Source organism: Lissotriton helveticus, chromosome 5_1, assembly GCF_964261635.1.
Source record: "Lissotriton helveticus chromosome 5_1, aLisHel1.1, whole genome shotgun sequence".
Taxonomy (NCBI): Eukaryota; Metazoa; Chordata; class Amphibia; order Caudata; family Salamandridae; genus Lissotriton; species Lissotriton helveticus.
The window spans coordinates 732,559,573-732,577,790 of record NC_136065.1 but is presented as its reverse complement, the minus strand read 5'-3'; the positions used below and the strand labels follow the sequence as shown (position 1 = coordinate 732,577,790).

The window sequence follows — 18,218 nt, the reverse complement described above, 5'->3', positions numbered from 1 at the left end:
AGAAACTGACAATCTCTGGTGGTTCTAGATCCACAAGAAGTGCAGAAAACCTTCTACTGAAACCACACCAATTCAAAAAGAAAAAAACATATAAACGATCCTTCTCAAGGATAGCGCCTAGGATTTGGAATGCACTACCTCCTGAAACCAGACTTATTTCCTCCACTGCTTCTTTCAAAAAGAAGGTAACATTGATTTTCATGGAAAAATTCACATGATCATATACTAAGGATTCTCTGAGAACTCTCACACCTTCCTCAGTATTCCTTTTGTGACAAGGGTCAACTAGACCACCTAGGCACCATAGTTGCCATTACGTTAACTCTTTGGGTCTTCATTGTCTTGCACTTTTTGCTCTACGTTGCACAAGATGTTATGTCTACCTGATCTATCTGCTTTATTTGTTGTATAAGTAACCTCTTTGTTGTATAAATAACTTCTATGTTTGTAAAGCGCTCTGATACCTGCAAGGGTCTTGTTCGCGCTCTATAAACTTTCAAATAAATAAGTGTGGCTTCATGATACTCGACCCTAGTTAGAGTTTCTTCCACAGAAGACTCTGACAGCTGGCACCTTTCATTCTTTACTTAAATTCATGTTCTTAGTTGAGGATTGCAAACTTGGGAGTAGTGTAGGGACAGATAGTAGGTTTATGCTTATCTTTAATAACGTATTGATTCTATCTAATGCTCAATTTTGTTTCCTTAATACTTATGTAAGTATAATTAAATTTGGTATTTTCTTTTTGTTATGTAGGGTATATTGCTCCAGAAGATTTGGCTTCATCCTATTTACACTGTATTTCTATATGATTATGCTTAGATTGGTTTATATTAATCTGTTTTTGAATCTGAAAGAAACTTATTAACTTGAGACTTAGTTGTCGAATCGAGTTCTTGGGTAACTAAATTGGTTACACTGTATTCAAATATTGGTTTGAAAGTCTCTTTGCCTTTACTTCTCATGCACCAAAAAAAGGTCTGTTTACCGAGTGTTATTGTGTAATTGGACCCAGGCTCCTTCAACATCATCCATAAAACTACCCCAGTAGTAAAACTTGTTTAACCACACTGAACCCTCAGGTTTCCAGATTTGCTGGTCCTCGAGCTTTTTAGTTCAACAGGATTGTGAAGGGTTGTCAGAAGCAATCATTATGTAAACAATATCTAGAGGGTTGTGAATGCAATTAGACTTCTCTCAACTTCCATATATGATTGTCACTGTTAGGTAACAACCACTAGGAGCAAATGAAAATGCAGCATTTTGGAAGTGTGCAGTTGTTTGATTTACATAATTGCTAAAGCTAATTTGTGTAAAATATCAGTAGTACATATTTTATTTAATACCCTATACTATGCATTTCGCATGTCCTTGTGTAGGAAAGTGCTCCTTTTTGACTTGGTCACCCCCACTTTGTGCTTGGTATTTGATGTAAAGTGCACTGGGTTCCTGCTAACCAGGTACCCAATGTCAGTGCTCTTTCCCTAAAACATGGTAACTGTTACATTTTACACCAATTGGCAAGACCGTTAGCACCTCTGCAAGTCCCTAGTAAATGGTACCCCTGGTACCGAGGCCATGGGTATTAAAGAAGGTCTCTAAGGGCTGCAGCATGTACAGTGCCATGCTAAGGGAGCCACCGCCAAACGCATACAGACTGCTATTGCAGACTTCGTAAGATGGTGCAAATAAGTATGAAAACACAACGGGGGCGTGGCTACGGCGCGACACGGAATGGCTGCCTCGTAAGGGAGCTCCGTGAGCCGGAATATTACACCGGGCAAATACCATCCTTCTACCCCTGACTGGGGCTCGTAATTGCTCCTGTGGGACCGTGGAGAGCTCTGGCATAACTTGTTGACCTGCAGACGTGCTAATCGCCGCGTCTACACCCGGAAACGCCCGGAGAAACCTGTCGGTCGCAGCGAGACAAGATGGCGGCTCCGCGACCAGTGCAGTGAGAGCGCCCGGAGGAAGTGCCGAGACTCGGCTGTGGGGAGCGCGGCGCCGGAGAGGGTGAGCGGGGCTAACTGGCAACCCTGCGGAGCTTGCCCGACTATTGCTGAGGAGAGGCGAACCTGTGCGAGCGGAGTTGGTCTGAGACTGCCCTATGGAGACGCCCGGTCCGGGGCTTCGGAGGAAGAGGCTTCGGCTGGCTAGAGAGGCAGATGATCGAGAGACCCTTGCCCTGCTTGTCGATGCCCTGGGACGGCAGAGCGGCGGAGAACAGTGCTTGCCGGTGAGTGGGGGCTCTGTGAGCGGTCGGACCTGCAGGGGCTGGCTGGGCAGGACTTGCGGGGTGCACGCAGCAACGAGTGCGGCCTGCGGGGCCTGTGCAGTGTGGCCTGGGCGGGTTTGGGCCAAAGCGAAGCCACTCGCGGTGCCCTGCTGGTCTGCGCACTGCCTGGGGCCTTTGTGGGGCACTGCTCACGGACCAGCACACGGCTCCCCTCGAGACCACGGTAACCTGGGGGCGAGTGGGCGGCCAGAGCGGGTGTCCTGTGGAGGCCGCGGGCGGCGGGGGGGCGGTGAGGCGCAGCGCACACCACCGGCCTGCGGCAAGAAAGGGGCCTGAAACCGCTGATAGGCCTGTGGACTTGGCGGCCGCTTGCTGACCAGAGCTGGAGGGATAGAGGAGAAGCCCCACTGGCCTTGTGATTGGGACATGCCACGGGCGGCCGTCGGCTACACGTGGCTGCTGTGCAGGGCGCTGTATTGATCAGGCCCCCTCGCTAGTGTGGCCATCAGCATCTGGCCTGATTGCAACAACAGAGACAATGGGCAAGACCGAACCGAGACAAGCCAAGCTGGCGTTTGAGGCTAAGCGGCAGACGCCTCTTGCGGAGGAAACACAGGGGCAAAGTGACACTGGTGGGGCCTCCTCTGCGCAAGATGGTGCCGATGACGACACTCGCACTATCCTACTCGAACTGCGCGCAGGGATGAAGATATTGATGGCAAAATAGATGCCTTGGTGACAGGGTTGGATGTTGTGAAAAAGAAGGTGGACAAGCATGAAAAGCGCCTTGACGTCTTGGAAAACAGGGTTTCGGATGGCCATGACTCGCAGGCTGAGGCACGTACGCAACTATTACAAATGGAAAAGATCCTAGAGGTAATGAGCGCGAAGAACGAAGACTTAGAAGCGCGCTCTAGACGTAATAATGTGCGTATCCTTGGCCTTTCGGAGACAACTCCGATCAATAAGATGGAGCCCTTCATCGATGGTATGCTCCGCGAACTCTTCGGGCCTGCCCTGTCCAATGTGATGATTGTGGAAAGAGCTCAAAGGTCGCTGGGGCCCAAACCAAAGCCTGGCGCGCCGCCGTGACCAATCATCGCAAGGATTCTTAATTATGCTGATTGTGACTCGATCCTTCGTGAAGCCAGGGCAAAGGCACCGGTGCAATATAAAGGCGACACCCTATCCTTTTTCCCTGATTACACCCCGGCGGTCCAATCTGCGAGGCGCGAATTTGTCCCTGTGAAAAAACTACTGCGTGAGGCAGCGGTGCCCTACGCCATGCTATATCCCGCGAAACTGAAGGTGACTCATGAGGAGCAGAATCATTTCTTCACTGATGCTAAATCGGCATTGAAATTCACGAAACACATCTGCAAAGGCAGACCGCGTGAACAACGACCGGCGCCGGAGCGGCAGGAGTCGGGCCTGGAAGATGCGGACTGAGTAGCTGCTACATGCACTGATGGACCTTTCTTTCACATCTATGGTGCTGAGAGTCTTTTCCATAAATGATTGCTCCGCAAAATTGTGGCCACGGGTCGAGAAGGGGGGACGGGGGACGAGGCGCTGATGAACACCTGTAGCTCTCCCTGGTGATCGAGAAGGGGCTATGTACTCTCACAGAGTGACTGACACTGGAGCCTCCGGGGTTCGAACATGGGACCAATTCCGGCGACCGCACCTCGGTGCGGATATACGCAGCTGTGCTTCTTCCCCCAACGGGTATGACCCACGTAGTTGTAGCTTAGGGCGGGGTGGGGGGGGCTGGTCTCGACCTGATTGGGAGGTTGGACTGGGCGGTGGGTGGGGGGGGGGCAGTTTGCTAAAGTTGATGATTGTTTATTTTTATTTTTCTTTCCCGCCCATTTCTCGATCCTCAATGTACACAGTGATGCTAGTGTTGTATGACATTTTGACTGTTCAGTTCTCGGGGGGGGGTGCGCTAAGGAAACATCCCTGTCGACATCAAATAATCAAATACTAGTGTCCCTTCCCTAACATGATGTCTACCGACTGTGCTTTCTTGACTTGGAATGTGCGAGGTCTCAACTCCCCCAAAAAGGGACGCCAGGTGGCGGCCTACTTGACAAGGCATGATATACGGGTAGCTTTATTACAGGAGACTCATTTGGCCTCGAGTACGATCCATGGGGCACTGGGCAGATGGGCGGGATTCCAATTTGCTGCATCTTATTCCTCATACGCGTGAGGGGTGTTGTTCCTGGTGGGAAGGGGGACTGATTTTCAGATGGTACACACGTATGCTGATGACGAGGGCAGGTGTGTGATGGTGTGTGGGAAGCTAAATGGCACGCTTCTAGTGTTTGTGAACATGTATAGTCCCATAGTGGATGACCCGACCTGTGTGGCCCGGATATGTGCACAGCTGCGTAAATGGCCTGAGGCACCTATAGTATGGGGCGGCGACTTAAACACCTACCTCAATCCACAGCTAGACAAATCCAATCCGGAAACACATCGCACCCCCAAGGTCGCCTCGAACATATTGCGAGCCATGACAGAGTTTGGTCTGCAAGATGTGTGGAGAGTGAGAAATCCGGACAAACAGGAGGGCACGCATGCAACACCAATGCACAGCAGCTGGTCGAGGCTGGACTACTGGCTAGTGGGGGAAGAAATACTAGAGCGGGTGAGTGAGGTGGCGACCCTGGCCCGCACATTGTCGGATCACAATCCGGTGCGGCTGTCATTGAGGAACCCGGCCGAAGTGCGTCGCCCTTTTACTTGGCGGCTACGACCTGAAGCCCTTCTAGACCCACTTTATGACAAAACAATACATGACGCAATAGTACAATATTTTGAGCTTAATACAGGTACGGTGGACCATGCAGCGACGCTATGGGAGGCCTTTAAGGTCACCATTAGAGGGACTTGTATGGGCACGTCAGCGGGCATTCTACGGGATATACGGGCGCGACTACAGAGCCTGGAGTCTGATCTAGGCGCCCTGGAGCGAGATTATGCTCAGCGGCCAGACCTGGCCACGCTAGCTAAAATCGCGGAACTGATTGCGGAATATAACGAGGAGGCGGAGGCGGAGATCAAATATATGTCACGCAGGCATGTCGCTAGAAGTTATGGTGAGGCGGGCCGACCGGGAAGAACGCTTGCGTCCAAGATTAGAACGTGATTGGAGCAGCACCGGATTGATCGGATAGTGGATGACACAGGCGGTGAGCACTACACCCCAGAGGCCATAACGGGACAATTCCGTTGCTTTTACTCTGCTCTATATGGCAAACGCACTGCACCGTCTAATGAGGAATTGGATACATATCTTGATGGTATAGCGTGTGCATGGTTATCAGATGCACACCGCCAATACCTGTGTCTCCCTATCGACGAGCAGGATGTAAAGCAGGCAATAGCGGCGCTAGCCAATGGAAAGGCACCGGGCCCAGACGGACTCCCGGTCGAGTTTTGCAAAAAGTATGCTGATCTCCTGGCACCGCGTCTTCTGGAAGTCTACGCAGAGGCACATGAGGTAGGGAGACTCCCTCCATCCCTGCGTGAGGCACTCATCGTCAAACTTCTTAAAAAAGACAAACCCCCGGAGCGGTGTGAATCCTATCGCCCGTTGTCCCTAATCAATATAGACGCAAAGATCCTGGCGAAAATCATAGCCACTAAATTGCAGCCCCTAATGCATGGTTTGGTCCTACCGGATCAATCGGGCTTCATTCCTGAGCGGTCCACATCGCACAACCTGCGCACACTCTTCTCTATGTTCCACGTGCTAGAGCCCTCGCTGGAGGCCGCGGCGGTACTACTCGACGCCGCTAAGGCGTTCGATTCGGTGGGGTGGCGATACATGTATTATGTCTTGAACCGGATGGGGTTCCCCCTCTGTTCCTTCAATGGATAACAGTTCTGTACACAGCACCATCGGCCAGGGTGAGGGTTGGCGGCTTGACATCTGAGCCATTGATGATCGGGCGGGACACCCGGCAGGGCTGCCCGCTCTCGCCCATGCTGTTTGCGATTGTCCTGGAGTCGCTCGCGTGCGTGATCCGACAGAGGCATAAGGAGACGGCGCTGAATTTTAATCACCGACCGGTCTCGATCTCCCTCTATGCAGACGATATGGTGCTATATGTGCGCGAGCCGTCCCGATTTCTGCTACAACTGCTACGAGAGCTTGTGAGGTTTGAATGTCTGTCTGGACTCCGGATAAACTGGGATAAGTCATTCATAATCCCGCTCACGGCAGGGACCAGTTGCCCGGTTCTTGAGTATCCGCTTGTGTGGACAGACGATCCGGTCAAGTACCTGGGAGTTTGGGTACACCGTGATCCGACGGCAGTTGTGCGGGAAAACTACGGCAAAGCTTGCATAAATCTTGAGAGCATGATTGAGAGTTGGTTATTGCTACCGCTGTCGTTAGCAGATCATATAGCCCTCATCAAAATGGTAGTCTTGCCCTGCTTTCTGTATTTATTTGTGAACATTCCAATAGTACTGAATCTATCCTTCTTTAAGACGCTGCGTGGACATCTGCTCCGTTTGGTCTGGGGTGGTAAGAACGCGAGAGTTAAGTGGTCCACCCTCACACTGGGATATGAAAGCGGCGGGTTTGCGGTCCCGGATTTCTATGTCTATTATCTGAGCGCACAGGCTCAATACTTGTATTACCGGTAAAGACCACATGCTTTCACGCCTCATGTCGCGGTAGAGGAGGGCGATGCGGCTCCGGTCCCGTTGCATAGCGTTGTCACGCACAGCTCGCGGGGTACTCCTAAATCAGAGATAAACTCAATAGACGCAACAATCTCTGCATGGCAACGAATAGGGCGATTGGCGCGGAAGCTACTGCTTTATGCACCGGACTTGAGGGTGGAGTGGCATGGGCGATTGTCGGTCACCAGCAAAGGCCCGTCAATGAGAGTGCTTAGAGAGGCGGGAATTACTCACCTCAAAGATATATACCCGGACAGCACCTTCCTAGATCAAGGGGACCTTGGACATGTCGTGAATCAGACACTCATGTTCCGCTTCGCGGTTCATAGACTGAGAGGTGCGGCTACAGAGCACTACACTACCTTCCCGGAGGAGCCCCCAGCTCTGAGGTAGCTGCAGATGGTCCTCACAGTGTCTAATAACAAACACCTATTGTCAAAATTGTATGCGCTGATTAAAGATGAATCAGAAGTAAGTGTGGATGACAGCTGGGCAAAGTGGAATGATTGTCTTGATGATGATATTTCGGAAGCCAACTGGAAGCATGTATGTGGGCTGACTGGCACGCTAAGTATGAATGGTAATCTCAGGCTTATCCACTTCAAGTATTTACATCAAGTGTACCACATGCCGGCACGACTATATAAATATGGCCTACGAGACACGGCAAGGTGTGAGAGATGTAGTCAAGACGACACGGATTTTCTACACCTGGGGTGGAACTGCCGGCCGGTGGCTGCCTTCTGGGAGGCAGTAGTGAGTTGCATGAGTGAAATGGTTGGCGTTGATATCCCCTGTACGCCACTGGTGGGCCTCCTATGCTGCGTCCCACACATTAAAGGCGCGAGTGGCAGACTGGTGAGGTTGGCGCTGCTCGTGGCGGCTAGAAGGGTGGCGATGGCGTGGGGGAAAGGTAGACGTCCGGGTCTGAAGGATTGGCTGGCTGATTTGGTATACTGCAGGGATAGTCTCGGTGTCTATGCGGAGGAATTGCCCGTCAGGTCCAGACCAAGAGACATCTGGGAACCGCTGTTCTTATATTAGCTGGCACATGCTGATGAGAGCAAGGATTGATCCGGTTGGGGAGGTAATGGAGTCTGTGAGGGAGAGACCGGGGATGGGCCCCCCTAATGAGACACTGAAGTGGTACAGGTCTATATTTCAACACTGGGAGAGCACATGAAACATCCTTTCTGCAACTAATGAGGCGGTATGGGATCGCGGACTGTTTTAAGCTTTTTCTTTTCTTATTATTTTTTGTTCTTATTGTTCAGGGAGAGTTTGCTGCCAATACCTCCAGCGAGGTCTGCAGCTGCAGAGCCTACTAGATAGCCGTGTTGTACTTTGATGCATAGTCTGGACTGTACTTGGTTTGTAGATGAGAACAACACGTGCAACTTATCGCATGTTTTACACTATGCTGCATATGTGGATGAGTACTGATTGTTGCTTCTATGTATGACAATTACCTTTGCAAACTCAATAAAGAAATTTTGAAGAAAAAAAAATATGAAAACACAACATGACTCACACCTTTTGTGCCATGCTCATATTCACTGAATGCAATATATGTAAGTCACTCCTACAGCAGGCCTTATAGCCCTGTATATGACATGGTACGATATAGCCGCATGAGCAGATATGCCCCTCACTCTCTAGTTTAATTAATAGATATTACAAGTGAACAGAGGAGCCATCTTAAGTATATGTACTGGGCACTGGTCATTACGTGTTCCCCAGCGACATGATAGCTTTACTGGAACCTATGTTGTTTGGTATCAAACACCTTGTTCATAAATCCATACTTATGGCAGTAGTGGATCTATTAAGACATGCACCCAGAGGGCACCTTAGAAGTGTCCCATGAAAAAACATACCATTATCTAGTGTGCTGGCTGACTGGTATCATTCAGCCTTCCACCACAGATATCTTTCTGGCCCCTGGCAGGTGAGAACCCTTGCTCTCTGAGGCCAGAAACAATGCCTGCTCTGACTGAAGGTGTTCCCACCTCCTCCAGCACGATGGCTAGTAATTTAACATATTAAGGCCAGGGGTTTCAAAACTCCTGCGCCTTTTAAATGCATACCCGGTTCCCCCAGATCTGGGATATGCCAGCCCCTGCCCTGAGGCTCATTTGGCACCAGGACAGATGATAAATTAGCTATGCAAGTAGGGGTGTTGTACCACCAGGCTAGTTACCCCACTAAGATGGGCTGCCTGATGTGGTCCATGAAAGAAGGGTTCCACCATCTTGATTTTGGTGGAATTAGGAACTCTGGGACAGGAAGTAGTCATATAGGGGGTGTAGTGACATAAGGATAAGTAACCCATTCGGTACTAGCCTTCACTCCCCTCAACGCCCCTATATTCAATATTTAGGTGCCCCCCTGACACCAGGAACTCAGGCTCAACTGACTCCAGAAGATGAAGGACAAAGAAGAGCCGAAGAACCTGAGAATAGAGGACTAGCTGTGGACTTTGGTACCACACCTTGCCTGCCTGCTCCTGTCCCGACAATCACAAAGACCCAACTCGTCCTGCAGCTGCGTGCAGCTGTGCATCCTCCAAAAGTCTCATAGGGCTACCACCACTTCCTCCACCAACCAGCATCTCCCTTAAAGTGGAGGAGCCACTTTCCTGAAGCCTGCAGGTACTAACTGCAGCATCCGGTGCACCAATCTGCGGACCACTGGGTCCATCAAAACAGCAGCCACCCAGGAAGAGGACATCATGCTCAAGGAAGTCAGATCCAACTCCCCAGCAAGTTTGGAGATGCCAGGAATGCCAGGAGCCACCCAACACCAAGATCGGAGGTACCAGAGCCTGTTGCAAGCACCTGTGTCCAGTCCGAGCACCACCAAAACTGACCTGCATGTCGAGGGACTTCACCAAAGGCCAGCTCCTAGCCTGAAGTCATCTTGCTGTGTTTCTTCTCTCTCTTCTGCGGGTGCACTGAGAACCGTGGGAGCCTCACACTTGACGAGCCGCCGGACAAAACATCTATGCAACGAGCCCTTAAGCCTGAGTCTATTGAAACCAATGGTGTCTTTGTGGCACTGAGATTCCAGAACCCTCTTGCAGCCTCTTTATTCCAGGTAATTTTCCCATTGACTACAGCAAGTACCTCTCAAGGCTACCACAGTGGAAAGCACCTCTGCACCCTGACACCTCAGGGCAGCTAAAACTGAACTCTTGGTGCTTCCTTTGATTTGGCCCCTACTTACCTTATGTCCAGAAGATCAGTCCTCCAAGTCGTTTGCAAGTAACCCTATGCAGTGATGTTTCTCTCATAGGATAAAATTACCACGTTCAAGGCTCATGCCTCAAATATGACAGCTGTCATTTTCTACTGTAATATTTAATAACGTCTAAAGTTCTTACCCAATTATGATGTTCTTGGTGTCAAAAATTATATAAAAATGTATGTTATTTTTCTAAATTGGTATTGATTTTCTTCTCGAGTGTGTCTCATTTATTGACACTGTGTGTATAACAAATGCTCACACTACCCTCTGACAAACCGAAACTGCTTGTCCACACTACCACAAAAAAAGCATTTGCGATTATTAGTTTAAGCTCTGTAAGCCAATAAGGGTTGTCTGGATTTTCTACATAGTGTACCTCATTTTGGCACACTATATAAAAAGCAAGCTTCCTACACCTTTACTCCACTATCAGCCTTTTGTTTGTTTGTACCAACCAAGGCTCATAACACACACATTACCACAGGTCCCTTATGTCCTTGTCCCATTCATTTACGTATTGGAGATAACCATCTCCCGACAGAAAAAAAGAGCAGAGGCATGCTGGGACCCTTAAACTGCCCCTCCCTCCGGGAGTACATAAGCAGTACCTACCCAGCATCCCGTCTGTTCTTTTTTTCTGTCTGTCGACAGAAGTTTGCTGTGGTTGCTGGTGCTGGTCCTGCTGGGCTTGAGTGGCTTCCCTTTCTTGGTACTCCCCATCCGGCTGCCTGGCTAATTGGTCGGGGTGTTGGATGTCCTACCTCCTGGCCTGCCGGGCTTGCTGGGAGGCTGTTTTTTTCCTGGATTATGGCTTCTTGGGTGCACCGGCCCTTTGCGTCTGGTGCGCCAGCCACCGGTCTCTTCCTGGTCATGGAGCGCGTCTTCCTGGTTCCTGACTGAGAAGAAGACGCGCTGTGTTTGCTCCTGACTGTCTGCCGGGCCCTGGCGTGGTTCCTGTGGTGCGACTTGAGCTGTTGCGAGGGGGGGCCCTTGTTGGCGATGTGGAGTGTGTTGCGCTGGCCTCCCTCCCGGGTAAGTCCCGTGTAGCGGTTTTCGTTGCTTCTGCAAACATGCTGAAAATAACGAACTTGTGTGTGATTGTCGTTCTTTTCTTTTTCCCGCTGTTGGTGCCTACTACATTCTGTAGGCAGCTCCCGACGTTGCATCCTGTGGCTTTGGTGTAGCGGGACCCTGCGCTGCATGGGTTTGGGTCTCGCCACCGGCTCCTTTCTTAGTCTTGAGTGTGGGCCACTTTCCTCCATGGCGTGGATCCTTCTTCTGCCTTTTTGTTTTGCAGGTCCCTGTCCGGCGGGGGTTCTTTCAAAGAACTATAGCACAAAGGTGTTTCTGTGCCTCTGGTGGCACAGGACGTGGGTTCGGCTCCTGACAATGCTGTCACAATGTTCCATGTTGGTTCTTTTGTACTATATGGTGGCTGCGCACTATGTACTGTGATGACGAGGCGCACATGGCTTGCTGGCGCTGTGCTGCTGGTTTGCTCTTCGCTTGGGCTGCCCGGCTCTGGTGGGGTTGGGGTGCATGGCTCCTTGCTCCGCCTTCTACCAGTTTACCGGCTGTGTGTGAGGGTCCTTCTGCTACTGCCGGGGTTTGTGCCTATGGCGGTGGGGCGCTCCTTCTGGCTGCTGCCTTGCCGCTTGGCTGCCTGTTTTTATCGTTGGATTTCCAGGCGTCAGCTTTCTGTGCCTTCTGCCCGCTAAGCTAGGGATGCTTCCTGGTGGGGCTGGTCTGCTCCTCGCGGGTGGCTTGCTGCGGTCTCCGGGCTCCGGCGTCTGCTGCCCTGGTTGGTTGCACCTTGGTGGAGGCTTTGTTTCTGTGGGTACGCCGCTCCTCTCGGGGAGCGTCCTGTCAGGGCTGCTCTCCTCCTCCTTCTTGGTTCACATGTTGCAGGCTCCTCTCCCTCGCGCTGCTCCTGGCGTGCTCTGCCCAGTTTGGGTGCACCATTGGTTGGGGCTGTGCTTCTCTGTTCTGCCCAGTTGCTCCAGGCTCTGGCCTCCGCCCCCCCTGCGGTGTGTGGTCTGGGGGGGTGGTCGTGGTTTTTTCCCTGGTTGCTGGTGGCCCTCGGTCGGGTGGCTTGTGTGGGGTGGCCCGCCGCTACCTGTTCCGGCTCTGCTTGTCTGCTCTCCTACCGTGGTCTGCGTGGTGGGTGTTTTCTGTTTCCGCCGCGGGCCTTCTTCCTTTGGGTTGCTGCCTCCGGGTGGTGCCCCTGCTCCTGGCCACGCGTGCTTATGCATTTTGTTTCGTGCCTTGTTGGGGGGTGCTCCTCTCTGTTGAGGTCATTTGTTGCTTCTCTAGGCTGTTGGCATTCGCTCTTCTGTTTGGTGGCCTGCCTCGGGTCGGCCTGGATTCCTGTCGCCTCTGTGGTGGCTGGTTCCTTTTTTTTTGCTGGCTCTGCCTGTGCTTGCTCCTGGTATTCCCTGTGTTGCTGGGGTCTCCCTGCCTGTTTGCTTGCACCTTGTTCTCTGCTGCTCATGTGTCGGCGTCGTCTTTGCTCCCTCGGCGGCGGCCTGTTGGGGTGCGCTTCTGGTCCTCTCTCCTTCGGGTTTTTCTGCGGCTCCTCCCTGCCCCTGGTGGGTGGGGGTCGGGGTTCGTGCTCCTTGGGTGGCTGCGGGGGGGTCCTGTTGGCTCCCCTGGGTTCCTGTTAGTCCTACCTGGGGTTTTCCCGCTTTCCTTGCTGGCCCTCTGTTGTCCTGCTTCGGGGTGTCGCGGGTGCGAGTGTCGTGGCCTCACCTTGGGTGTGTTGGGTCCGTGTGTCTGTCTGCCCCTTTTTGAGTGGCCTTGCCTCCGCTGTGGGTTGGCTGTTGTGTTGTGGCCTCTGCTACGCTTTGGGTTCTGGGTGTTCACCTTCGCTTCCTGGCTTCTGCGTGGTCGGTTGGGGTTTAGTCCGTGGGGGCTCCTGGTTCCCCCGTCCCTTGGGCTGCACCTGGTTCCTCTTGTGGCTTCCTGGTGTCATGCCTGGGGCTCTCTGCGGCTCTCTGCCTGCACCTGGGTGGCTCGTGCTGCCATGCGTGCGGCTGTTCTGTTCTCCTTTGCTCCGGCCTGGGGCTTCGGGTGTTTGTCCCGGGGCCTTCTGTGTGCTTGGGTTGCTTCTGGGGTCTGGCTGCTTCTGTTTTTATTTGCTCCTGCCCTGGCTCTCCCTGTGCTTGCCATTGGCTTGGTTCCAGTGTTTCCTGTCCGCCCGCCTGTTTTTTTACCTGTTGTGGTTAGACGTCTGCTCTTCCTTTCCTTGGGGTCCCCCCGGGTTGTTTCCGGGGGTGGTTCGCCTTTTGGTCCCTGGGGTTCATGCCGCTGCTGTTTGGGCCTGACTGTCTTTCACTGCTGCGGTGTCCGTGGCGTGGCGCCTGTTTCCCCTCTTCTGTTCTACTGTTCCCACGGAGACGCTGCCGGGTGCTGTTGGTTTCTTGGTCCGTCTGCGCTCTGGTGCGTTTGATTCCAGGGTGGTTCTGGTCTCCTCTGGTTCCCGTGGTGGGTGCCTGGGTGGGTGTCTGCTGGGGCTTTTCCGCACCTGCGGGGTTTTGTGTGGCTGATTTGTTGCCTTATTGGGCTCTGCGTCCTTGCCTGGGCTCTCTTTTGTGTCCTGACGGGGCGCTGTGCGGTTGTGGCTGGATCCTGGTGGATCCTTTGGGGCCTTCTCCTGCTGTTGGTTCTCTTCCCGGGCTTGTTTCGCCTGTGTTGGTGCCTGTGTGGGGTCCTGTAACTCTGGGTTTGCCGGCTTTGTTCGGGGTGGCCCCTGAGCTGTGCCTCCTTGGCTTTGTGGCAGTGCTGTTGTTTCGGCCTGCTCTGGGGTGTGTTTTGCTGGGCGTTCCTGGTTCTGGTGTCCTGGCTCGCTTCTCTCTTGCTTCCCCGGGTTTTTGTTCCCGGGGTGTGTCTGTTTGGGTGTCATCAAGCCCCTCTCCGGTTGAGTTGCGGTTTTGTGGTGCTTTTGCCCCTGTGGGGTTCTCCCTCCTGGCTGCGGGTTGTCTGGGGTTTTCCTGCTGGTTGGCCCGTTGCCTTCTCTGTGGCTTCTGCTTTGGCGCGTTCCTCTGTTTAATATTCCGGCTTTTTTTCTGGTCCGGCGGTGGTGTGCTTGGGGTTTTCTGTTCTTCCCTGCTCTTTGCTCTGGCCTTGACGCTGCGTGGGCTCCTTCCTAGGTTTGGTTGGGCCTGCGGGTCCTCCTGTGTCGTCGGGTTGCTGGGCCCTGGTCCTGGCTCCTTTTGGGAGTTTGTTGCCCTGGTTTTTGCTGTTTTCTTGGCTCCTCTCAGGTGTTGCTGGGGTTGGGCCTTGTGGCCTTTTGGTCTGGGTGCTGTGCGCCCTGGGGCCATTTCTTTTTTCGGCTGCTCCTGGCCTTGCTGCGTGCTTGGCCTGGGTGTGGGTTGCTGTGCGTTTCTCTGCCGTATTGGCGACTGTTTTTGTGTGCCTCTGTGGTTCGGTGGGTTCCTGGTTTGGGGGCTGCTGGTTGTTCCCAGTTGCTCTGGCCTTCCTTCATGCCCTGCTCTCCCTCCCTTTTGGGGTTGGGGGTTTTCTTGGGGTTGTGGCCGGTGGCTCAGTCCCCGCCCTTGTTGGGCTTGTTTGTTGTTGGTTTCCGGTCTTGTTGGCCTCTCCTTGCTGGTTGGCTGGTTCCTTCTGGGGGGCGTTTCTGTCCTGTGGTCTTTGGGTTGGCCTCCTATTCCCTGCTGTTATGGGTTTGGTGTCCTTCCTGTTTGGGCTGGTGGCCTCCTTCTCGGTGGGGTTGTTTTTTTTTGCTTCCTGGGGTTTTCTGTTTTTCTTTCCCCTTGCCTGTCTTTCTGTTCCGTTGGGGTCTTGCTCCTGTTCGGCGCCTGCTCTGGGCTATCTGGGCCGGGTTGTTCATTTTGGTTGAGGTGGGACGATTTTGGGCCTATGCTTTCCTCCTTCCTTGTTGGTCTCAGTGCTTGTGCCTGCGCTCTTTTGGCCTTCTTCGGGGCTGTCGCGGTTTGCTCTGTGTCTTTGTGGCTGGCGTGTCCTGTGTGCTTTCCCGGTGGTTCTGGGCTGGGCGGCCTTGTCCAATGGGTTGGTTGGCCATGTTGCTTGGCCGTGTTCTTTGGGTCTTTGTTCCGGTTGCCCTGTCTCCGGTTTCTCTGGTTGGCGGCCTCCTTGTTGGGGCTCTGGCCTTCTGTTTTTCTGGGTTGTCTCCGGTCCTTGTTTTGGCCCTGCTGTCCTGTTCTGGGTTGTGGGCCGGTTGTTTCCTGCGGTTACCCTTTTCCTCCTTCCCAGTGCTCCCTCAGGTTGCTGCTTTTGTTGTGGTTCCCTGGGTTGCTTGTGGGTGCGGAAGGCCGGTTTTCTGCTATGGTATTCTCCAATATGTAAATGAATGGGACGAGGACATAAGGGACCTGGGGGCAATGTTCTATTACTTACCGGTAATCTTCATTACTCCAGGTCCCGTTGTCCTCGTCCCATTCATGCGCCCCTCCCTCCCTCCTTGACAGCCGGCCTTCCTGTCTGGGCTTGGTTGTACAGACGGGATGCTGGGTAGGTACTGCTTATGTACACCCGATGGGAGGGGCAATATTAGGGTCCCAGCATGCCTCTGCTCTTTTTTTCTGTCGGGAGATGGTTATCTCCAATATGTAAATGAATGGGATAAGGACAACGGAGTAATGAAGATTACCGGTAAGTAATAGAACATTCCTATGAAGGTAAAAGCCTAGATGAATGGTATATGCTGTAATGTTATCCATGACTACTGTAACAATGGCAAACTACTTTTTTATTCATTTCTGCTGCAACTGTATAACCTTGATCATGCAACAAAAAGCAGCACAATAAATAAATAAAGAACCATACCTAAACCAATATCTGGAAATGGACCCATGTCACAGGGTTAGTAACTACTGTTATTTTCTAAAATACTCAGATCAGTTTGACAACATGTATTCCAAATATTTACCAGCTACTGCCTAGTAACACAAAAATAGTCCCTACTATATTGGAAATACCATCTCGAAGAAATCTTCCAACATTATACACCTCAGTAAAAATATCATTCTCAACGTCCTGTTCGTGCCGAACATATTTAGAATTACCTTCTATGTAAATCTCAGCAGATGTTGAATCTGTACCGTGGATGTTTGATGCAAAGCAGGAATAACGTCCTGTATCTTCTTGAAAAGCCTCAGAAATAACCAAGGAGTGCACATTTCCATCTTGCAGGATTTGAATATCCGGTGAGTTTTCAAGCTCTTTTCCCTCACAGTACCAGCTGTAAGACATATTTGGATCATGTCAGTAAAAACAACCTTACAAACTAAACAAAGCAGCAGTCATCATTATCATCAAACCAACTTTACTGCGCTAAAAATAAAATAGCCATAAAAGTGCACACCAGCAACAATACACAAATAAGGCCATATTAAAAGAAAGTTAAAAGGATAAAAATAAACTCAAATGACATTCTTAAAAACACTTTGCACCAGTCAGTATTATCCTGAGGTAAATTAATAACAATACATGCGTCATACGAGAGAACATTAGTAAAAACAGGCCAGCCAGAGTACATTGTACCGTATCAGTTTCTGTTCGTTGTTGTCAGCGAGCATTTTATAAAATGACACCCCTCCTCCCTCGCTTTCATATCAGACCGGCAAGCTACCCATTTGCTGTTGGAATAAAATGGCTTTTTTATCATGTCAAAAGCTTGCATCGCAGCGTATAAGCAGAGTTCATATACGTTTACGATAAGAAGTGTAGAGAGTCCAAAATAATATTAAGTGCGTAATTCTTTGCCTGAAATTGATCACAGGGGCACATAGGGAGATTTGAAAACTAGGAGCCTTGTATAAGAAAGGCTAACAGAACAAGGTTAAAGCACAGCCTTGTGAGGAGAAACCTATTCCATGCATTAAAAACGAATGCTAAATAAGCTTCTGGGGCGGATCTTACTGCTGTGTTCCAGAGTGATTCACCAGACTGTGTAGCTTGTCTTTCCTCCCTACGGGGTTTGGGGCGCTATTTAAAGAACTGCCATTTTACCATGTCTGACGAATTTAAATAATGAAATTCCCCTCTGGCTTAGCATACAGTTCTAGGACCTCCAGGTCACTAAACGTTTTCTAAATGTATGCCAACCATGCAGGGACATCTTATGGGTTTTGTGGGCCCTGGGCTAAACACATTTTGGGGGCCCCTGCTTGGAACTGCTTTGAATTTATGATCCAATTTCAGCTCTTTCGTGCACCCTTTGGCCAGGTCACTGACAGTGCACAGACACACTAGTCCAAATATGAAATGTGTTTCCATCTAATATTCAGGGATAATGACAGTACGCTTTCAATATTGTAACCCAGCAGCAGCTCACTAATATTACTGCAAATAATCTCTGTGACACCCTCCCATTTCTCATATCTGAGTTCCTGTTTTGATCTAAAGGAAACTTTTTATGGATGTTGCAGGAAACAAAACACAGCATTTCTCTACAAATGTCTGTAATAGACTCTCATATATAACCCACATTATAATAAATCAAAGTAAATCGTTTTTTAAAACAATCTGTTTTAGATTTATTCAGTATCACCAGGGCAAGACTCTCTGCAGAACACAGCTGGTTATATCAGGGCCCCCCAGAAAATCTGGGGGGCTTGGCCAGAGCCCACTTTGCCCATGCCTTAAAACGCCTCTGCAACCATGTGATATGAGATGCCCGGTCGAAGGCAAGGCAATCATAAATCACAGCTCTAGTGACATAGGTTTCTGGATTACTCCACACCCTCATCCAAAGTAATACAGGATGTAGTTTAATGTGGTCTTCCGCAAAGCCCACGCCAACTTCAGCCTGACATGAAGAGGTTGGTGCAGCTTGTGGTAGAGCCAGAAGTCTACCCAGAAAATGCATTTGCCACCTTTTGTATTTGGCCAACATCTGGATACCCTCACACTCCATCCCCGTAGGTACCCATCACGAGGCACTTGCTCCTGAAAATGTGAACTTACTCCCTCACTGGCTTATGGAAAATCTAGTTGCAAAACAGAAAACAGATGTGATGGACCTCTGGAATTAGGGATACCTATTTTTTTT

At 51.0% G+C, this 18,218-nt stretch overlaps 1 protein-coding gene across 1 annotated transcript in view; it reads right to left on the bottom strand.

The window, feature by feature from the left end:
- MYPN (myopalladin) overlaps positions 1–18,218 on the bottom strand; it is a 2,138,596-nt gene that overhangs the window by 1,834,687 nt on the left and 285,691 nt on the right. The window contains exon 3 of the mRNA XM_078643205.1: positions 16,231–16,406. Coding sequence (XP_078499331.1) covers positions 16,231–16,406 — 176 coding nt within the window. The remainder of the gene's footprint in view (positions 1–16,230; positions 16,407–18,218) is intronic.